Raw genomic sequence first — 22,147 nt, forward strand, 5'->3', positions numbered from 1 at the left:
TATTGTTGACAGGAGGAAATGCTTATGGTATGGGAAGATATAATCAGTAATAGTTTTTTTCCAAGTTTGATTAATCAGTTTTCTTGGGTATTTCTGCAGTTGCACAACCCTCTTCTACAACTCAAAACCTGCAAGTTTTATGGATGGAAGTGGGATAGTGAGCTGGGCTCAGTGTTGGCATGCCTGTTGAACAGAATCTCTGGGGAGGGCAGCTGAGCTCTGTGGGCTGCTGTGGTTTTCAGTGAAAGCTAAGGGCTAAAGAAAAAAATCTATTACCTTAATCTTTGAGAGGTAAGGTGCTTCCCATATAGTAAGAATGCTTTTTATAACTGTACTGGAGAGTGGATAAGATTGCTGTTTAGTTCAATTTGACTGCTGCTACTTGTTGAGGAGATTTTAGGGTAATCTCCAACAGTCTAATGGAGGCATCATAAAGAAACCCAAATAATCTCTCCTGATGTCAGGTACTGGTGCAGTGTAGGGAAGATTTCCTATGCCACTGGTAGTATTTGCAGCGAGCAATTTCCTCCCCCTTCTCCTGGAATGTTAAATCTAAAATTAAGCTCTGTGCCTAGAAACAGTGAAAACTGTGAGTGGTTCCCAGAATGCTTTGTGATTCTGTGAATGTGGTGGTAGTGTGACATTACAGTAATTATCTTTGTTTCTTGCTTGCTACTTGCCAATGGGTACCATAAGGTTTTACTGTGCATCTTCATACTTTGGGCTTTGTCTTGGAAACAAAAAACCCATACTCTTCAAAAATGTGTCTCTAACTGAATCCATTTCTTGTGCACACAGCACTGCTGATAAGAATTAGTTTTAAACTGATAGATTTCTGTAAGTGATGGTTGCAAATCTCATAGGCAGTGGCTAGCACTTTCTGAAGATTAATGTGAAGGAGGGTTCAAATCCACTAAGACAAAATTTTTATGTGAGAAACATTATTTAATAAACAGTCAATGTACTTCGTAGAAATTTTCTAGTATTCTTTTGTCTTGGTGCATGCTTCTAAATGGTTCTAAGTCAACCCACTTGCAGAAGCTGGAGCAGAAGAAAATTTGGCCATCTTTCAGAAAGCTCACTATTACGCAGTAAAAGTACAAATCTGAGATGCTTTATTAGTGGGCTGTTAACCCACATTACATTAAAAAAAATCAGAAACAATATCCTGGGAGGGTTAAAGTGATTGAGGAGCTTTCTGACATGCCCTCTCTGTGCTTCTAGTGTGCTTTGCTGTCATCTGGTGCATTTAGCATTTTATAGGCTTTATTCACCAAAACATGGAGGGAGATAGAAGTATTTATTTGTTGGTATCACCTTTTTGCCAGATTTTGTTGACAGGACTTTCTACCCCAATGTGTCTAAAGAAAACCGTCGCATGAATTTGCATGCCCTTTTAGGAGAAAAAAAAATCTCATTGGCGTGTAAGAAAACAAAATGGCAGAAAATTTTATCATTCAATTAGAATAGAGAATTGCGGTTTGAAGGGGGTGGCTTGAAAGCCGCAGGTGACTGTCAGTCAAGACCTTGTGTTAGAAATGCTTCTAACCATGTTAACAATAGTGTGAAATGTGGTATTCTCAAACTGCAACAATAAAATGGACGTGTTAGAAGTTCCAGTTGAGGGAGCAAGACTGAATTGTATTTGTAATAGTTACCTTCCCATGCACTGAAAATCACTGGTGCTGTATCTTTTTGGTTGCATGTGTGAATAGATGTGGGATGTTAGCCTTTGAGTCTTTGAACTTAGCATCTTTCTTAGTCACTTATTATGATGATAGTAATGAAGTTGTGCTTTTTAAAATATAATACTAAACATAGGAAGAGCTGCATTTCAGTGCAGACTTCTAGATTTTTCAGTTGTTGGATGCCATGTATGATTTGTAAGTGTTGCATGTGTTATCTCCATGGAGGGTAGCATCCTCATTGTCTCAGTTGGTTTTCCTGCCATTTAATGCAGGTGCCATCTCAGTATCTGTGTAGGAAGAAGTCTCTTGTCTAACCTTGATGCCAGATGAAAGGGGAGAGGAAAAGGCACATCTTTCTGGAAATCAAGCAGTAAGGAATGCACTCTGAAGCTGAATGGCTCACTAGTTCCCTGTGACCACTGCGAAGATCTCTTTGAAACTGGGAGATGTGATTAGCTTTCATGGAACAGCCACATAATAACTTTTCTTTTAAAATTCCCAGGTAGCATGTTTTCTGTTGATGTAATGCTTTTATTTCTCATTTCAGCTATGAAGCCGTACGCTCCAGCTTTCGTTCTCCTGTGGAGTGCTGTTGGGATAGTGAGGGCTGCCAAAATCGTTGTTGTGCCGCCAATTATGTTTGAAAGCCATCTTTATATTTTCAAGACTCTGGCCTCTGCTTTGCATGACCAAGGTCACCAGACAGTGTTTCTCCTCTCTGAGGGCAGAGAGATTCCTCCGTCTAATCACTATAGACTTCAGCGCTACCCAGGGATCTTTAACAGCAGCACCTCAGATGATTTTCTCCAGTCCAAGATGAGGAGTATCTTCTCTGGGAGACTGACAGCGCTTGAACTGTTCGATATCCTGGACCACTATTCCAAGAACTGTGACATGATTGTTGGCAACCGGAACCTTATGCATGCCCTGAAACAGCAAAAATTTGACCTGCTCCTGGTAGATCCCAACGAGATGTGTGGATTTGTTATAGCTCATCTTTTAGGGGTTAAGTATGCGGTCTTTTCCACTGGCCTCTGGTATCCAGCAGAAGTGGGTGCTCCAGCTCCCCTCTCTTATGTTCCAGAATTTAACTCACTGCTTACAGATCACATGAACCTATTTGAGAGGATTAAAAATACTGTTGTTTATCTTATTTCAAGATTTGGAGTCAGTTTTTTGGTTCTGCCAAAATATGAAAGGATAATGCAGAAATACAAGGTTCTGCCAGAACGGTCCATGTATGACTTAGTTCATGGGTCCAGCCTGTGGATGCTTTGTACTGATGTAGCACTGGAGTTTCCAAGACCTACGCTACCCAATGTTGTTTATGTGGGAGGAATTCTAACCAAACCGGCCAGCCCTCTGCCAGAAGTAAGGTTTGCTGAGCTTTAAAGTAATTTTTGTGGTATCTGGATGACCTCATACTATGAGTGGCAGTTTATAAAAAGTGATTTTCAAATGGGAACTAGTATCTTTTGTTGTTGCCTTGTGAAATATACCTTTGAAGTCACGCTAAGTAGCTTGGGGTGGTGGTGAGGGGAACTAAGACACAAACTCATCAAAATGAGTGTTTTCTAGTTGCAAGAAGTATTTTGCTTTTGAGTGAAGTGCTTAATGGTACACTAGAGAAAAAAATAATGCAAAATATCTTGGGAATTACATTAGTAGCTTTTAACCAACTATGGGAAATGTTGGTTAGGAAATGTTGTTGGGAAGAAGGGAGAACAGATTAATTTTTCTTACATTTTAAAGAATCCTGCTGATAGATTGTAATATCTAATTTTATGGTATTAGTGTTTTTATGGAGAGCACACTTTTCCCTGGTTTGGTAGGTTAAACTGTCTTTTAAACTGGGTGTATATAAGCATGAAGAAGCTGTTTATAGGCCAAGAAATGTACATGAGTTGACTTAAATGGTATTACTGTACTCCGATATCAATTTTTACTGTACACTCACTGGCCATCAGGTGTTAAACTTCAGATTGAAACAGTGATAGTGACTGGATTGATTCCAGAAATCCTGACTGCACAGATTAATAATTAAGTTTGATTACTGACTATGTGATCTTTGATACCCGATATCCAAGAATGCCTCTGTTCAGCAACACAGTGATGAGTAACAGGCAGAACAAAATTTCACGGAAAACTGGGTCATTTACACTTCCATTTATGTATAAGAAAACAAATACATCTTGAATTTGAGAGGGTTATTAATGGATGCTTCTGGCTGGGTGATAAATAGGTAGACCGGCAGTGCTCAAAAATTAACTGCTAAAAAGGCCACATTCAGTCCTTGCTTTTTACATGAAAACCGGCAGGCCCTCTTTTCATCTGTTTTAACCGGAAAACTGGTCATGGAAAACTGGAAGGTTTTTATTCTTCACCTTGTTGGTCGTGTCTTGACTTAGCAGTACTTTTATTTTCACCAACTCAGAAAACATCAGAAAATTCTTTGATTAGGAGTGTAGGATGCTGAGTGCTGAGCCAATTTGCTCATCATTTTTTTCCTCCCATGTTAAGCTTTAAATGTGTCTGAGCTGAGTGAGAACAAGTACTTGGATCATACTCTGAACACACTAGTGGTTAGACCCCAACATGTACTATGGTCTGGTCTGCAAGGTGTCATTAGAGGTGACCATAACAGTGCTGCTAACAGAATCTAACTGATTTTTCCTCTATGCAGATTAATGTCTTTGGAAAGGGTCAGGCTACAGAGATATCACGAAAAGCAGACTAAAGGTAGCCCTGAGCTGTCTAACCAAAGTTCAGCCCTATTCTCTCCTGGAGAAACCTTGATTGCTGGATTGAGGTTCAGTTCTTCATTTTCCAAAGCAGTATGTTCTTGTTCCGTGAGAAGAAAATTGTCTGTCTTGTGTGGTAAATTTGGGCACTAGATCAACATTGTCGCTTTTTTGTCTCTGCAGATTGGTCTGCAGGGTAAAAAAAATTGTCCTCGAAAGTAGATACTTTCTTTACTATAAAACTGAGGGAAGAAAATGGAAGGAGTAGTTTTATTTGTTTTGCTGTAGGGATGTATGTGTATAGAGATAGATATTTGTACACACACACACACACACATATATATATATATATATATATATATATATATATGTTTGGAGCCTTTTGAGAACATATTCTCTGTACTTTCTACATTTACTCTGGAACCATAGCTGTTAACCTGTTATAGTATCTTATGATCCAAGAAGGTGGAACAATAAGTAAAATGTTTAATATAACCAGACTGACAGTGACCTTGAAATAGACCTGCAGTTAGAGGACATGCTGACAAATACTTATAATGAGAGGAGGAAACTCAGACTGTAATTATTTCTGAACTGAGACATTATTCGTCTTAATTTTTGTTGGGCAGTTCATTCTTTCAATGTTCTAAGTGTGGAATTTGATGGAATGTGAGAGACTTAGTGTATATGTTCATCTTTTATCATACAGTTTATCCATGCCTAAACTGTTATGCTTAAGCCACTGTAGTATGCATTGTAGGCAAGCTACTGGGCAATTACTTTGGTTTTACTCAACAGTTAGATTAAATTGGTAACTGTCACTGTATTCTGGCAGATTAAAATTGGACAGGTAGCACTGCTCCTGCTTTCAGCTATTACAGCATCTTGAAGGCAGAAGCCTTCGCTAATTAATTTTCTGCAGCTTGTAGCCTGGCGCATTAAGGTAGCCAGACACAGAGCTGGTTCAAATTACTGGTTTGGAGATGGTGATGCTTCAGGAGCCATCTCATAAATACAAGCAATGTTGTTGTCTGGAGATGATCATCAGAAAAGAGAGGGTTGTGTGGTGGGAAGTCTTTAAGCTACTATTATAAGCCATTCAGGACTCTTACATTCTCCAAAAACGCTTAGAAGTAGCTCAGTCCACTTTTTCTGAGTATTCAAGGGGAAAAAAAAATCCTGGTGGTTTTTTTTTTTTTCCTCCCAAGTCCAAAATACTTGCTCAGCACAAAATACCCGGTCACCTCAGCAGTAGAACTGCTGCTTTGTAAGCAAGAGTTTAGAGTTTGGGGGGACTGAAAAAGGAAGAAAGTACTTTGTGTAACCAAATCAGAATTACTATAAATAACTGAGAAGCTGTAGTTTTCTGCTGTTAGGTAACATCTTCAAAAGAAAAGGCAGAGACTAATAAGCAATCAAGCAGACACAAAGGTCAGGGCCTTTTAAACTGTTATGAAATGGCTGCTGTTTAATTCTAGGGGATGCGGTAGCTCTGTTTAGTGGTTGCTTGGAGCCTGCATGTGTGTCTTCCTTAAACTTTCCTTAAAGAGAAAGTTAGAAAAGCACAGCTTTAAGCGTAGCATGTAGCAGGGGTTGCTGAATATCTGTCATGTAATAGTACATGTGTGATGGGAAACAAACCCAACTCTGCTTTGCTCTGTCCCTGCCCTATCTACATCATTATTTTGGGTCAGGAAAGTTGAAGGGTTTTGTAAATCCCCCAGTCATCCTCATTGTATGCAAGTTCCCTCTGGAGAGTATTTTTTCTGCAGTAAACTAGATATATTTTGGAGGATGTTAAGTTGGAAGCTTTATTTCACCTGTGAACCGAGTGCTTGCTGGTGTGATAGGACACATAAAGGTCTTTAGTAGTACTGACATTCTGGAGGGCTTTTAGTGATGTGCTTCGGGGGCGGGGAGGGGAGAGGGGGACGGTGGGGCTGCTCGGATCAGCGACCACAGTAGATGTAGCCAAAGTCAAGCTGCTGGAGTGTGCCCGGTATACGTGCAAAAGCCCCCGCTGTGCTGGCACGGTGCTCAGGTAGGGCAGGCTGCAGTCCCTGCAGGGATGGGATGTTACCTGTGCATCTCAGGCGTTCCCTGGGAGGGGAACTGGCCTTACTGGGGCGTATCCTCATTACCCGGCACAGGTCAGCAGCAGCCGGTGGTGCTGTTACCTCCTATGGCGGGCGGGGTATTGAGCTGCCGTTGAGCTCTACAGCAACTACGGCTGCAGTGCTATGCAGACCGCAAGCGTCTTTGGGTTGCAGCCTGCCCGGATGCCTCGGGAAGCCTTCGCCAAGCCCTCAGCCTCCTTTCTGCGCTCCCTATGAACATTGCTCTGATGCCGGGCTGCGCTTGGCGCAGTGTCCCTCAGCGCGGTTGCAGTGATCAGCGTGCTGTGGAGCGGGAGCCAAGAGCTAGCGAGGAGAGCAGCGGGTCCTTTGGAGGTCATTCCTCTGCCCGGCTGCCTGCGGTGCCTTGCGGCACGGCACAGACAGCCGGGAGCTTTCTCCTTGGCGTTAGTCTTGTCCTTTACAGAGAGGCAGCATCAGTTTCAGTCAAGGACTGAAATTCCCCATGGTTTCTGCTCTTCTGATCTCTGCTGCAGGTGTATGAAGCAGAGTGTAACTTGTGTCACTCTGGTTCACCGTGGTGGCAGGATCACCACTTTGCAAAGCTCAGCATAGACAATAGGTAATACAGAGTTAAATAATTTTCTGTGGCAGCTATGGTGCTATTTTCACTGGACTTAGCATGTGCTCTTGCATAAATGGTATGCTGTGTAAAAGACAGTGAGGTGATTTATGCAGCTGCACCCATTACTGAATAAAATCTTACATGCAGGTGTGAAAGAGTCCAGGGTTTGTCTAGTTAACTCCAAAAAGAGTGTATTTTTGAATTGCATAGAGGGCACTATCAATGGAATTAGCTTTAAAAGATCAAAAGCTGGAGACAGATTGAATATCAAGTCTTTAAGGTCATCGCTGACTTAAACTATTAAGTGTATGGTGTTACTTGGCAGTAGTTTCCAGATAACTGTCAGTAGCCATTAGGACCGTAAAAAGCTCTTGCCTCTTACTACCCTTTGCTGGAGGGGTCCTATGGAGCTGAATGAAGCTGGCATTTTAGAGTAATATGCATTTTAAAAACTATGGGGAAACTTCTGCTGTGGTATTTCTGTCTTTTGACTAGGTTGATTGAGTAGTCAGGCAATAATCAGCCTGATATGTCCTTGAATCAGGGTTTGGCTGCCTTGGGGAATACTGGGTCCCTGGTGAGGAGGGGAAGAGAGAGCAGTGGAAAGGAGCAGGCATCTTCTCTGCAAGAAAAGCATCTGAATAGTGTTTCAGGTGGTCTCCTTTCTATCATGTAGCTGATGATGTAGGGTTGTTTAGATATAGGTCACATCCTATTTTGTAAGCTAAGCTGCTTCTTTTCCACATATGCACAATTTTTAAAGTTTCATAACTACTACAGTGTGTTACACAATGCTATGTTACAACGCTGAGCTTGAGGTGGTGCTTCAGAATGAATACTGTTTTTGATAGGAATAGAGAAAAAAAGACAGTTGTTTTTGGTTTTTTTTTAATTCTTCCCTACCTGAGTGAACTGAATTTATGCTGCATAGGAAGGCATTCATATTTCAGAACTAGAAGGTATCCTCTGAGCCACAGCTGTCAATAAATAGTAATTACAGTAACTTACTTGCTCCACCCTGTAGATCTCTTATCTAGTCTTGTTATTATATAGATCTAGATCTATGTAACAAATTAGTGACTTTGAAATATCTTCATTAAGAAGTTTTGTGTTCTCCTGAGTCTTCCTGGCAGTTTTATTTTTTCTAGGAGTGTGTACGGCTAATACTGGTATTTCTAATTAGGTGGAAGAATAAAGGCACATTTTATTCCTTGTATAAGATTTTTCTCCTTTGTTCAAATTCAAGGGCACTGTCAACAAACTCTTGCAGAGTGTAGCAATAGATTTTTGTGCATGGCATAGAACCATAATTTTAATAGTATTATTTAAGTCTGGGGAATAGTTCTTGAGAGCTGCTTTTGACAGTACATTTCTGGTGATGTGAAGCAACCCTAAAGATATTGTAAAATGAATGTGATTGTCAGCTGGGGAGGGAACAAGTCTTTTAAGGATGATAGTGGCTGAGTTCAGGAGTCATTTAACTGTCTCCAGTAAAACTTTCCCAGAAATGCAGGCCCTCTGAGTACACGTGCCAAACATAAGCTGGCGTAAAGTGATCTGATGAGTGAATACCAAAGCTCTTCAGCAAGCCTGTGCTTTCTATCAAAAGGAAAGGTTACTTAGTTCATAGATAGTAGTATAAAGTACTTATTTCTTCTGTCTGAATGGTTGTGTGTATTGGGAATGGAAAATACCAGATTCAGACCTTGACTGTTGTATAGGTCAAATTATGAAAGTTGAAAGCAACAGAAGGTATTTTACTATTTTTCTTTTTTTACAGATAGGTAAGCATAAGCTACTTTTATAAATAGCTTTTCTGGTTTTAAATATTTGTATTTGTATTGAAATACAAACCAGCGAGATTTATTTACTTTGTTAATGTCCTCTGCTTTAACTGAGAATGTCACTTCCAAGATACTAAGACTGGCCTGTACTTAGGGCAAATAATAAGCTGGTATTTTTTCTATGTGTTGCTTCTCTAGCATACTGAAGGATAATTTCTAACATTGTATAGAGAAATAGAACTTATTTCCAAAGGCATACTTTTTTATGTTGTATTTGGAACATGCTTGAGTTTGAACACCATGTTTGCATAGTTTGGGACACTGGGATGTGTTCAAAATATTAGGCAGCAAGCCTAATTAATGATATTGACTTAAAAAATAGCCTTTGTAATCAAGCCAACTTTTCAGATGCCTTAGTTAATGAAGGTTGCTTAAGCAAAGTGGATAACCTTCTGGTCGGCTAATAATCTGCTTGAGAATTTCTGGATCCTGTGGCTAGGTTGGCATTAGACAGCACCTATTGTGTGGGGTGGTAGGGTGTCTGTGGTAGGGCCTTCAGGAGAAGATGTAGGCATCTGAGGAAGAACTGAATGTGTGATGGATGGGGAATAGAAGGAGCAGTCTCACACCTGGCCCTCTGCCCTAGTGTTGGTAGGAAAGCAGGTGGTATGTAATCTCTTCTGTGGTATGGCTGTAAGCAGCTCTTACCTGACCTTTTGAAGAGTGCTGGGAAAATCAGTATGTATATCTTCAGTTTCTCTGCCTAAAACAGCATCAGTTCTCAGTAATTTTTTTTTAGTGCCCAGGTTCAGTGATGTACTTTAGTTAAGGTAGTCTGTAAAGTTTTCTTTCATAGCCCAGGTGAACAATCCTGACAATGAGACTGCAGGTAACAACAGCCCCTTGAACGGAAGTTTTGTTATTAAGAGTATTGTCCTAATATTTATCATAGGTTATCCTAATGCCCAGTGTTATCCTAATTACTCATTGTGGGCTGCTGTGTTGCTTTTTGCACAAAGGTGAGGAGGCACACACGTCAATGGGGCCCTGCTAAGGGCTTGAGTGTATTTCTGGTCACTCCAAACAAGTGGAGGGAGGAGCAGAAGAAATTAGACAGATCTTATTGAACGATGTGAGATCCTATCACTTAAATACAAGCTCAGAAGCCAGCTAATCTTAAGTTTGTTAAGATGTTTAAAATAAATGCCTGTTTAAAGATTATATTAAATATATAAATATTATGTTGTATATATCTGTGTATTATTTATAAAACTAAACAAAAAGGACGTAAGCTTTAGGGACAAAGAAATGCTATTTAATCTGAAATGATGAAGAACTTCCCATTATTAAATAAAGCTGCAGGTTAGAATTGTATCTTCTACCATCCAGAGAGCACAGTGTTGTAGTGGAACAATGAAAGACAAAATTTGCCACCTAAATTGGTGGCATATCCACATTTTTGTAATGCGGATTTATGGATAGTGATGTATGTCAGTATCATTAATGCAGAGGTCTGGATTTAAATTCGGTTTCATTTCAATTTTTTTCTTTCCGTATTTACTAAAATATACTTTGATGTGATGTTCTGTAGATGGAGTAAGTAAAAACAGTCCCCATACTTAAAACTGTCTATTGCTAACTGTTACCTGTACATCTTTTTTACAACATGTGCAGCTGCTGATTCTGTAGGAGGGCTGGCAAAACCTTGATTTGTGTTAACATTTAATAACCATAAACTTTTCTTTGCTTGATTGCAATTATATGATGGGGCTTCGTGCTTAGTGAATGGTTTTTTTGGTATTTTTTAACAGAGCATTGCCTCAACAAAGTTTTTAATTTGAATCCTGAATTTGAGGATACCTCTGCTGTACCTGCTACTCTCTGAAGTGATTTTAGTAACCTCTCTTGAAGGGCAAGCTTCTTATTTTCCACTACCTTCCATTCATTGGAAAGGCAAGGTTGCTTTTCCAGGGTGCTTGCCAAAGGTCTGGTGAGTAATGGATTTTTGACAAAGAGTGTTGCATCAGGGAAGTACTTGTGCAGCAGTTTTCTGGTTGACCTCTAGTTTGAGGTAGTCTGTGTTCTCAGAGGCTTCATTGGATATGCCTGTAACTCTAGAGAGGGCTGAGATACAGGAGAAAAGACACAGGCTTGTGGTACTGTATTTGTTACCTGTGGTTTTGAGTCTGAATTTCATTCCTCTTTAAAGTTAAATTGGCTTAAACTTTTCTTCCAGTACTAAATGTTAAAAAGAAATAGGCAGTACAGATCAGGTGCAAGAAAAACCAACATTTTAAACATTGAAAAGTTTCATAAGTCATGAAAGACATTTTTCACTCATTGCATTTTGATAATCCAAATATGCAATATATGTAACAATTATTGAGAAATATTAAAGGAAAAAGTCTGTATTTCAGCAGGGCTGAATCTTTGACTCATATGATAATTGATTAATGTGACAACTGCACATAGAGTGCAAGGTCCTACCAGAGAACAGTTCCAGATCGTACAGTGGTTCCCAACTGAGAGTGTTTAGCATGGCTTTAACCAGCCATAGGATAAAGGAATTTATTCGGATGTAGTCATCTGACTATGCCTTTTTGACTGTAGAGTATTAGTTTCAGAATTATCTTACTCTATGCTAATACAAGCTACAAAATACGGAGGAATATTGTGAATGCTACCTGCATGGACTTTGTAAATTATAGATGTCATTAACAGAATGAGATTTGTCAGCTTCTTAATAGTATGTGGTGTAGGTCAGCCATTGTCTGTATATTTGGGGAAGATAGAAAGCTTGTTGAGACTTCACAAATACCCCACCTTTTCTATTTAGTTTTTAGAAGTTTGGGGTTGATTTCAGACAGCAGAATGAATGAAGGGAGAGGAGAGGGGGAGATAACATCGAAAATACATTTAGTTTACAACAGAAGGGAGGGTGGTGACTGACAGTGACTTGTACAGGAGGAAGAGGACAATTAACTTGCAATTAATTCAGAGGGACATGGTGGGGTGGAAGAACCTTGTCCTGGTTGGGAGCCAGCATGGTTGCTGTAATTGAACTGAATGAGCCTGATGATACAGAGAGAAACAAACCTTGATAAAATGGGATGAGCACACTTGTTTTGTGGCCATCACATTTAAAAGGCAGGGATTTAGTTAGTGGAAAAATACCCTTTGGCATGACAGAGGCAGCATCCACTGCAGAGGTGTTGGGCTGAGCCAGCAGCAGGCAGTGGGATGTGTTGAGTCAGGGAGGTACAAGCCACACTCTGCTTGGAGCAGTTGGGTCTTTGCTGTGCTTTGCTTGTTACATGCTTTGCTCTCTACAGCAAATTTAAAAAAGAACCCACTTTTGTTTGAACTGATTTATAAATCCATGGCAATTAAAGATGAGCAGCATGTTTTGCCTAAAGGGATGGCATTTCTCTGGGTTTGCTGTAACCCGGTGTGTTATTTTGACTTCCAGATTATACGAGAGAACCATCTTTGTTCAGTGACAGTAAAGGTCATGTAATGACATCTGTATACCTTTAACTGCTGGTGCTGAAACAGTTTAGCAAAATTTGAAATTAGGTTAAAAATGTATAAATATAGCATTTAAATATTTCACATGAAAGAAATACTATTTAGGAAATTCCAGAAAAGTTAGGACACTAATAAAAATGGTCTGTTTACCTTTCTGTTTGTTTATCAGTGAGTATCTTATTTCTAAAGATCACTTCAGCTGGCTTCTTATTCATATATTTGGAAATAGATCATGTTTTGTGTACTCTAAGCAGCATTTTGTAGAAGTAGTTGGATAGTATGCCTGTGGTCTCCATTTGGGAGTGGTAGTTTGCAGCCATATTCAAAGAACAGGCATTTGTGCTATCACACATTTGAATTGAGCAGTTGAACAGGGAAGTCTTCAGATATTAAACCCGGTTATGTTTGTATTTGTGTACTTTGTTTATCTGAAACAAAGCTCAGTATTAGGCACTACTGGTTACTGCCAGCTGGGTCCTCACTCTATAGTCACAGCTGTGCATTTAGCATCTAAGCCTGCTAAGAATAGCTGATTAGAAAATCAAACAGAACAAAGCTCACATAGTAGGGTCGGTACAATAACATTCCTGTCTGAGAATGGTAAAAAGATTTATTTCTCTTCCCCTTCCCCCCTCTTGCCTATAGTACAGCATAGATCAATAAGGACTTATTCTCTCTGTGCAAGTACAGGGACAGCCTCAGAAAAAAACTAGTACATATTCCAAAAACCTTCAGTCTTCAGTAACATAGTGACACTGAAATCTTTGCTCATAGGCAAAGTCAGAAAAGAGAACAAGGTGAGGTTGTATAGTGTCTGCTCTTGTGCAAAGCTTGGGTTGCAATGAACATTTTCCACATGGCAAAAGGAGAAGCCTCTTAGGCAGCCTGAGAACAGTATGTGTGGCAATCCCAAGGCAGCATCCTAAAAGCAAGCATGCAGTTCTGAGAGGGATGAAATGGCCCCAAGACCAGTCCGCTGCTGTGTTGAAAACTGCCTGCCTAGGGAAGGAAGAGAATAATGTCTGTCTGACTGTCTTGGCCTTCTCTGAACAAGTGCCATTACCTCCCTGTGACACCTTAACTGTCACACACTAAGAGGGTTAAAAAGCCCATCTGATGTGGAACATGGTTGAAGATAAATTGGTACCTCCATTGGGATTCTGTGTGCCAGGAGGTCAGTCAGTCAACATAGGTGAAATAAGATATTTGGAGAAATAGGTAGGGAGCTTCAAAAGAAGTTCATAATTTCAGTCTTACTCTTTTATTTTGCCCTGAAATCATATGTTTGCACAGACGTTAACATGAAAACAGGCAGTAACCTGATGGGGTATGATACTGTGTTGTAACTGAGGCTCCTTTAAGCATTTTGTACTTTAGCATGCATCGATTATTCTTTTTTAAAATTACTTAAGTGAAAATTGTAATTATTGTATGCGTTAGATCATATTTTCTTGAGTATGTATCTAAAGCTATAACTGGATGCAAACAAAAATTTAGTTAGAAAATGTAGTTCACAATGCAATTCAGAAACTGAGCATGTACTATAGTAGCCTTTATGTGTTTGGTTTTTTCATATGGGCTAACCTTACCTGTGGTGGTACTATGCCTGGTAAGGAGATGGGATGGGCAAGAAGGCATGACATGTCTAGCTGAATGTGCTCAGATTTATCCTTTGGATAAGGCTCTTCACTGGCTGTGGGGATGGTCTGGGGAAAACAGCCTTGCTCATTGAATCATTTTTGTGGGCACCTCTCCAATCCCAGGCTTTTCAACTAAGTTTCTGCCTTAAAATTTCTGCAAAATTCCAGTATTCATCTGTGTATTCAGCTTAATACTTCATTAATGTCAACTTGTTTTCAGTGTGAATGTACAAAGAAGAATAATTACACTGTTAGTTCTTTTTCAACTACAAGCTGACAAGTGCCTGGTCTAAGGTTTTTTTCAGAAATTCTATTGGAAAATTTGCTTTTTAATTCATCAAGTTTTGGGGTTATAATGGTTGTAATTGTTGTCCTTGCTAGTTTGGAAGGATAAAGCCAGGTCTGTTTCTAAGCTTGTGGTTACTTTGTCAAGTTTGCAGGGCCACCTCAGCAAAGCAATGCTGACTGCTGGGCTTGCTGAGACTTAAGGTAATTGAGGCAGGGGTTTTTCTTTCTACACAGCAAAACCTGAAAATACTTGTATGTGTGGGAAAAAGTAATCAAGTGCTCTGGTACAGTTATTTAAAGAGAACCGTTTTAAAGAAGCACTTGTTTTGTCACGTATACATAAAGTTTGCATTAATTGCAAAAATTAAAGGTGTTCCTTCTCAATTCTGCATCCAGTTGAAATTTGAGGAGTTTGAGAAGGCTCAATAATACAGCTTATCATGTGATAAACTCCCTCATCAGACCGCTGGTGTAGGTTTAGACCTCAAAGGTTGTAATTTCAAATATTGTGTCCTTTCCTTACATTAAAGAAATCACACAACTTACAGCAAACCTGGCCACTGTTTAAATTGAGAATGAGGTTGTTTTCTTGCTACAAGCAAGGAGCTGTAAAATGCATCCTGAACAGGGAATGCTGCTTTTAATGAAGACAGCTTTAATGACTCATCCTGACTCAGTAAGTTTTCATGCAGAGTGTAATTAGATCAGGAAGCAAGAACGTGCTGGAGGTCAAAAGTGTAAGTGGATTTAAGAAAAACAAAGGAGTGAATTCATAGGAGATGCACGTAGGTGTCTGAGAAATATTTTAGTATATGGTGTGGCAATGGTGGTTTCACTGAAACTGGTACTTGGGGTGTTAAGGTTAATACGGGCCCAGAAAATGGGAAGGTAGGAGGCGACTAAAAGCTACAGTGGCTGGTTATGCTGAAATTGTAGACAACCAAAATTGTCTTGTGGCATCAATCTGTTCCATGAGTCAGGTTTTGCAAGAATTGCTCAAAACTTTTTGCCTTGCTTGTCCTGCATCACAGGCACTTCAATGTGGCTGTAAAGTAAGCATTTGTGATGTGTATGTGTGAATTAAGTGAGGTACATAGCTGTAGTAGTAATGCTGATGAAGTATTTAGTCTCTTGTGCCAAGATCATAGTCTGCTTTTTATCTACTGGAAGTATCTGTTCTGTACCTTGTATGCCATATAAAGAATGGGGGAAGTACAAAGAAATACTGAGCCTTTGTGCCATGGCCCAGCTAATTGTACCAGGATGTTTAGAGCCATTTTGCAACCAAAGACATATGAAGCCCACTTGGATACAATTTCTCTACATCTTCAGTTTAGAAAGTCTGTAGTAAAATGCTGTCAGGAAAAATAGTTAGAAGAAGTTAAAGTAACCTGAGAATAACAGACTCCTTCATGTCATGAACTCAAGCAGATCTGCAAGGAGGCACTGTTAAGTTCCAGGTCCTTATTTTTTATTTATTTATTTATTTATTTTTAAATCCAATCACATTTTTAGCAATGTGTAGTGATCCCATTTAATTGAGGCTGTGCTATGCCAGGAATTACCCAGATGTATGCAAGGAGAATCTTTGTCTTGATAAATCTGTGGTTCATTTTCTGCAGCCCGTGCTTTGTACTGATCTCCAGCAGAGATCTCTCTGCTGAAGAGGGACTGCAGATCAGAAGACAGGCAAGCAATGCCTCTTGTTACCAGCACAATGTAAAGCTTATGTAAAATCAGGACAAATTTGGGCGGTGGAGAATCTTCAAGTTGATGTTAAAATACGACAAGCTGAGTTGAAACTTTTCTGGATCTTCTCAAGGTTGCTACAGGACAACTGTATGATGAATCAAAATTCTCTTATTTCTAATTTAGGATCCTAACAGTAACCCCAATGACAGCTCCAAGTTCCTTTGCTTCTGGTTTGGGTTGGACAGGCATCATCCAGTGCTGGTATGGCAGCCCACTGTAGCCATGGGGGTTTTTATTCTGTCTGAGCTAAGACCTTGCCTGTTGCACTTGTGGTAATAGTTACATGGTTGTTGGATCAGAGTTTATCTGCTCTTGACCAGTTCCGAGCATGGCAAACCTCATTTCACTTATCTCTTCCACAGTGTGGACCTGTCTGTAGGGGAAGCATGCCCAGTTTCTGAAGTTAATTAAAATCTTTCCATACAAACGTTTGTTGCTTGGATCCCCCTTGAGAGCTTGTGGGTGTGTGTTTGTGTGTTGCCGCACTTTGGAAGTGGAATCAGGAGAGACAGCAAGCAGATAGTAAGCTTCAGTTTTTACAGAAGAAAACAGTTCATATTGCACTGATTTTTATTTTTTAATATAATCCCATTTAATATGGCAAACATTCTTTCTTTTGGGCCTGGTGTCAAGATTTTGTCTTGCCTGTGAAGATCTTAAATTCCCCTTGTACATGTTATGTTACACTGAATCAGTGGGATTATTTTCAAAAGGAAAGATTTGAAAAGTTTGGCTATGAAATCAGCTACAACAGTGTTATTGCACAACAATAAAATGCAAGAAGCCTGTAGGTAGTGTGACTCTAATTCCATGATATGTAGTAAATTTCCTTTTGTTTTTCCTCTACATAAAATTCTAAGTACTTAATAGCTATTCATTATTATACATGGAGATTTTTGAGTGCTGTTTTAGAAATTGCATTATAAGGAAATATTTTATACCTCCTTTATGTTTACATAATGGCATATAATTCTTATTAAGTGAATACATCAGAGTTATGAAATCTTACAGAATTTCAAATTATGCACAGAGGACCAGTAGCCTTGGGATCTCCAGCAACAGAAACCACATGCCTGTCCAAGCAAACATAGTTATGGGTAGGACTTCCCCATGCTGAATGACAAATATTGAGCAGTAGTGACAACTATCCCAATTTCAACCTTACTAAAAAGCAAGCATGCCTCCATCTGGACTTTATACCACTGAACACAACCATTTCAGCCCTGAAGTTCAGCCAGTTTTTAGTCTCTCCTCACTTTCCATTTGTGTTGCCAGCACCTCACCAATATGTCTGTGGCCAGGTCCTTGTTGCCTACTGGCACTTCTGGGTGCATCCTGTTAGATCCTGTATACTTGTGTATGTCCAGTTCATTTAAAATGTCCAGTTCATTTAAAAATAGCCTAGCACAGTCTTCCACTGAGTCTTTGATCCAGGCTTTCCCTCTGGTCTGAGAGACCTGGGATTGCCAACGGGCCACACTTCCTAGTAATGGCTGAGTGAAGAAACCACTAAATACCCTGGTCTTAACTGTATTTTGTTTTTGTCACCAGGTTTCTTGTCCCATTCAGAAGTGGGTGTCCCCTGGTCTTTATTTTGCTACTCATGTACCTTGCTGCCTTTCATGTCCCTATTATCAGATTCAGTTGCAAACAGACTTTGGATTTCCAAACCCTACTCCTGCAAGCTCAGGCAGTGCCTGTTTATTCTTCCCAGGCCACCTGTCTCTACCTCATCTGTGCTTGCTTTATACATCTGAATCTTCCCACGAATCTTTTGTTCTTCCTCCTGTCATCTTTGCTCAACTTCCTGCTCATCAACATGGAGTATGCTTGAGCTCAGAGGAGGTGATGCTTGAATATCAACCAGCTCTCCTGAAACCCTCTTCTCTCCAGGGCTGTATCCCACAGGATTCTTCCAGGCACATCTCTGAAGAGGCCAGAGTCAATTGTTCTTAAGTCCAGGAAATGCTGCTGTTGTCTCCCTTGTCCTCTTGGTATCCTGAACTCCTTAATCTTGTGGTTACTGCAGCCAAGGCTGCCCTTGGCCTTTGCATCCAGAACAAGGTCTGTCTTATTCTGTTTGTGAGGTCCAGTAGTGCATCTGCTCTTGCTTGCTTCTTGAGCACTTGTGTCATGGAGTTGTCATCAAGAAGGCATTCCTGAAACCTCCAGGTACTTGCCCCTCCAGCAGGTGAGTGTGGGTGAGTGAGTGGCCCTATAAAGGGGAGAGCCTGTGAATGTTGGGCTTCTTCCAGTTGTTGGAATGAAATCACCTTTTAACAGGTGAATTCAACTCTTAGATTATAACTTGATCAAATGTCACAAAGGGGCAGAGATCTGTCTTCTAGAGGATGATACTCGATTGTTTTTCAGAATAGAGCCTACAAAAGGTTATTTTCTTCTAAGCTTTAATCAACAGATAGGAAATAGTTGAAGCTGTAACTAGCTGAAGCACTGAGTAAAAGTGACTGTAATATAATTACATTTGCAGCATGGTTTTAGGTCCTCAAGGACTCAAGGACAAACTTGAAATAAATCACAAAACCTCTTGGAAGCTTCTGTGTCAGAAGTTCATCAAGAAGCTTCCATGTCAGAAGTTAAGCTTTGGGGCAGGTCATAGACACTTCCTCTCCTTTCCCTCCTTCCCTCTTCCTCCGCAGATGTAGAAAAAGAAGTGGAAAAGAAAATGCACTGGGAAATACTTTCTAGAGAAAGTGGAAATCCCTTTTTCATTGCATAGCAGAGACTACTGTGCAAGCCCCAGTGTGATGTGAAAGTCTTCATTACACCTGTTGGATTTTGTGGTAGCTTTTGTGGTTTTAGGCTCAGATATGATGGAACAGGATTATTCTATTATTGTCTGACCTCCTATTTATTACCAGGACAAGAGGTGCATTGTGAACAGGGCTTCAAGTTTTCCTTTTTGTCATTTCCTATTGCTGTACTGGTGTGGAGCAGGCTTAAATTTTCTGAGACCACAATTAAGCCATATCCTGGGAAAGAAAAGATATTCTTCAGCAGACTGACATATCTTGTTGCTTACTACCTGAAAGTGGAAACTGAATGTGTGTTTTGAAACTCTGGTTTCTTCCAACTTGTGCTTATTATTTTTATGTAAATGCAAGAGAACTGCTCTCGCTTTCTTTAAGGCTAGGAATTACACATTTAACTCCCCGATGTCATTTATGTATTTCCTGTGCTGTATTTCCAGGCTGATACTGGGAGATCTGTTTATATTGTGCAGAGTTCAAATGTAATGTGTTAAGTTGTGAATGTGTATCAACAGATCAGTTAAGAAAGGACAAAGTCTCATAAAACTGGTATTAATACAAAAGCTAAAAAAACCTGGAATTAATTTGCTGTTCATAGCCTGTGGTATGGTTATTTCTGAAGTGTTTATGACTTGAAACTTGGCTTGGGAAGAAATGTAGGAGCCTACAGCTGTTCTTCCTAAGAAATGTGTATTTAACCTGTTCCTGTGGTTTACCTATGTTTCTGTAGTGCTCAGTATAAATTTTCTCTTTCACAGGATCTCCAAGCATGGGTGAATGGTGCTAATGAAAATGGCTTTGTCCTTGTCTCATTTGGAGCTGGAGTGAAATACCTGTCAGAAGATATAGCCAATAAGTTAGCACATGCCCTGGCAAGACTGCCTCAGAGGGTTATTTGGAGGTAAGTGCCATCATAGATACAACTGGGGTGATTTGAAGCATGCATTTCCTGTTGTGCCATCTTGACCTAGAATTACAGAAGCTGAAATTGAGACAGTCTGGGTGGCACAGAGGACCTTACTCTTTCGAAAGACTTTCTTTGCAGAAGTGTTGCAGTCCCAGGTAATAAGGAGAAACAATGGTTTCGTGGCAAATTAAGGTATATCCTCCTGTGCTGCATTTGCATCCTAGAAGAACTGGGGACAGTGAAAAGAGTCTGAGGTTATAACATTTGTGACATTCTGTCACAATTTCTGTTAAAGAAGCTACCCCAGGGAGGAAGAATGACATCCTGCTGATTTAATTACAGGTTTTCTTTTTTCCTCTTTTTCCTTCACTTTTCAGGCCCCTTCTACTCTTTTATCATTAAACATAGACTTTCATAATTGCTCTTCTCACTTGTCTTTTTTTTCTGTGAGAAATTGGGGAAGGAAAATCTGCAGGAGTGAAAATCGGTGATAAGCCTTCTCAGCTCTAAAAACATCTCAAGTGGTGCTCTCAAGTTTCTGCAAAAATCCAAGTACTGTTGAGTCAGCTCTGCTTCATGTTGAGCATTGCTCTGGAATATATTTTAGAGAAGGTTGTGTGAACTATTGGTTTCCAAATAATCAGTGTCTTACAATTAGTGGCCACTGCCTTTGCACTTTTGGAATTGTATTAGCAGTCTATTTAGTATCCTGTTCCCTGCTATATCTTAGGACTGCTCTAGCTTCTGTGTGTATTGGAAATTGTGAACCCCAGTAATGTACAGGAAAATGGAAGATCTTCAGGCTGTGGCACAGAGACTTTGGTAGTTGTAGTAAAGGTCTGACCAGTTTTTGTTTACGGTAGAACCCTCCTATATGTGTGGTTTTTATAAAGCCTGCAATACTGCTTGGCTTGCAATTAATTGTTAGTCCCTGTTAATCTTAATGCTTTTCATTTATCTTTGTTTTAACTGTGTTTTCCCTGGAATATTTTTGTGTAGGAAAACATGATCTGTGATTCTTTGAAGTTAGAGTTCTAATGTTGTTCTAACAAGCAGAATATTTTAAAGTCGTTTGATGGAGCTGTTGCAAAACAGGTATTAGATAGTGGTCACTGGTAATTTTGTCCCTCTTTCTATTCAGACAGAGTTTTCAGTAAACCAGTTGACTTGGAGCTATAGAGAAGTTATAAAACCTCTTATCAGTCACAGTGATATATATGCTCTCAGAAGGAACTATGTTGCCATTACATTAATAGAAAACATTGAATGGCAAGGAAACCGAATTATGAAAACATGAAATTGGAAGTTACTGGCTATTTACAGCATTTTGTTTGAGCCTATTTTGTCTTATCATAGTGAGTAAACAGAGTCCCTTTGAAACTGGGGATCTGCTTAGGACTCATGGATCAGTTTATTGATTTTGGAGGTCTCGATAAGTCAACTTTATTTGTTTTTATTGTTTTAGGTTTTCGGGAAACAAACCAAGGAATTTAGGAAACAATACGAAGCTTATAGAATGGTTACCACAAAATGACCTCCTCGGTAAGTATCTATTTTGGCCATATGTCACATATTCTCATTCAATTTCAGGTTGCTTTTCCAACAATATTCTACTGAATCAGCAATCATTGCAAGACTAGGATAATTTCTGTTGTGGAAGTCGTAGAATAAAAATATAGAGTTTGTCAGAATTTCAAGAAGATGAAATCAAACACCTTTCTGATAATCAGTAGATTATCTTTCCTTGGTACTACTTTTTTTTCCTTAAATTAATAGGGTGGAAGGATATAGTTACTCAAAAGACTATTTCATCTATTGAATGGGAATTTTTTTTGTATCATCCATACCATGAAAGCTATGCAGCTTGAGAAAAACTAATAATTAAAGATAAGTAAGTAGAGTTTTTCTAGAATCTGCTGTTTTAGGGAACTGATGACTGTAACTGTTAATTTCTCTTATGAAAAAGCATTGCTTGCTAATCTCCTAATGGAAGAGAGAGAAAACTGAACATACAAAATTTGTTCACATTCAATCAAAGTGAATCTTAGGGGTCTGTAAATACTGCTTATTTTTATACTGTTTATTTTTCTTCAAAGAAAGCTCTAAGATAACCCGAGCACTTAGGTTATTAATGCAAGTTAATGATGGCTTTTCTGTTTTAACTCCAGGTTCTCAGGTGCAGAGATGAAACTTCATAGCCTTCCACTAAAGACTGTTAGAGTCAGTGTTTTGTTTGATTTCCTCCCCCCTCGCTGCCCTCTTCTTTGTCAAAGGGTAGCTGAATACCATGCAGATCCAAGGAGCTACAGAGTATTTATGGCTGTCTCTGGGATACATGGATGTTGGTG

At 39.5% G+C, this 22,147-nt stretch overlaps 1 protein-coding gene across 9 annotated transcripts in view; it reads left to right on the forward strand.

Moving 5' to 3' along the window:
• Positions 1–22,147, forward strand: part of UGT8 (UDP glycosyltransferase 8) — a 42,179-nt gene that overhangs the window by 15,180 nt on the left and 4,852 nt on the right. For all 9 annotated transcript variants that reach the window (XM_071753433.1, XM_071753424.1, XM_071753425.1 and 6 more), the window contains exons 2-4: positions 2,236–3,059; positions 19,651–19,793; positions 21,265–21,341. In XM_071753433.1, coding sequence (XP_071609534.1) covers positions 2,238–3,059; positions 19,651–19,793; positions 21,265–21,341 — 1,042 coding nt within the window. In that variant the 5' untranslated portion in view covers positions 2,236–2,237. The remainder of the gene's footprint in view (positions 1–2,235; positions 3,060–19,650; positions 19,794–21,264; positions 21,342–22,147) is intronic.

The sequence above is a fragment of the Heliangelus exortis genome, chromosome 10 (assembly GCF_036169615.1).
Source record: "Heliangelus exortis chromosome 10, bHelExo1.hap1, whole genome shotgun sequence".
NCBI lineage: Eukaryota > Metazoa > Chordata > Aves > Apodiformes > Trochilidae > Heliangelus > Heliangelus exortis.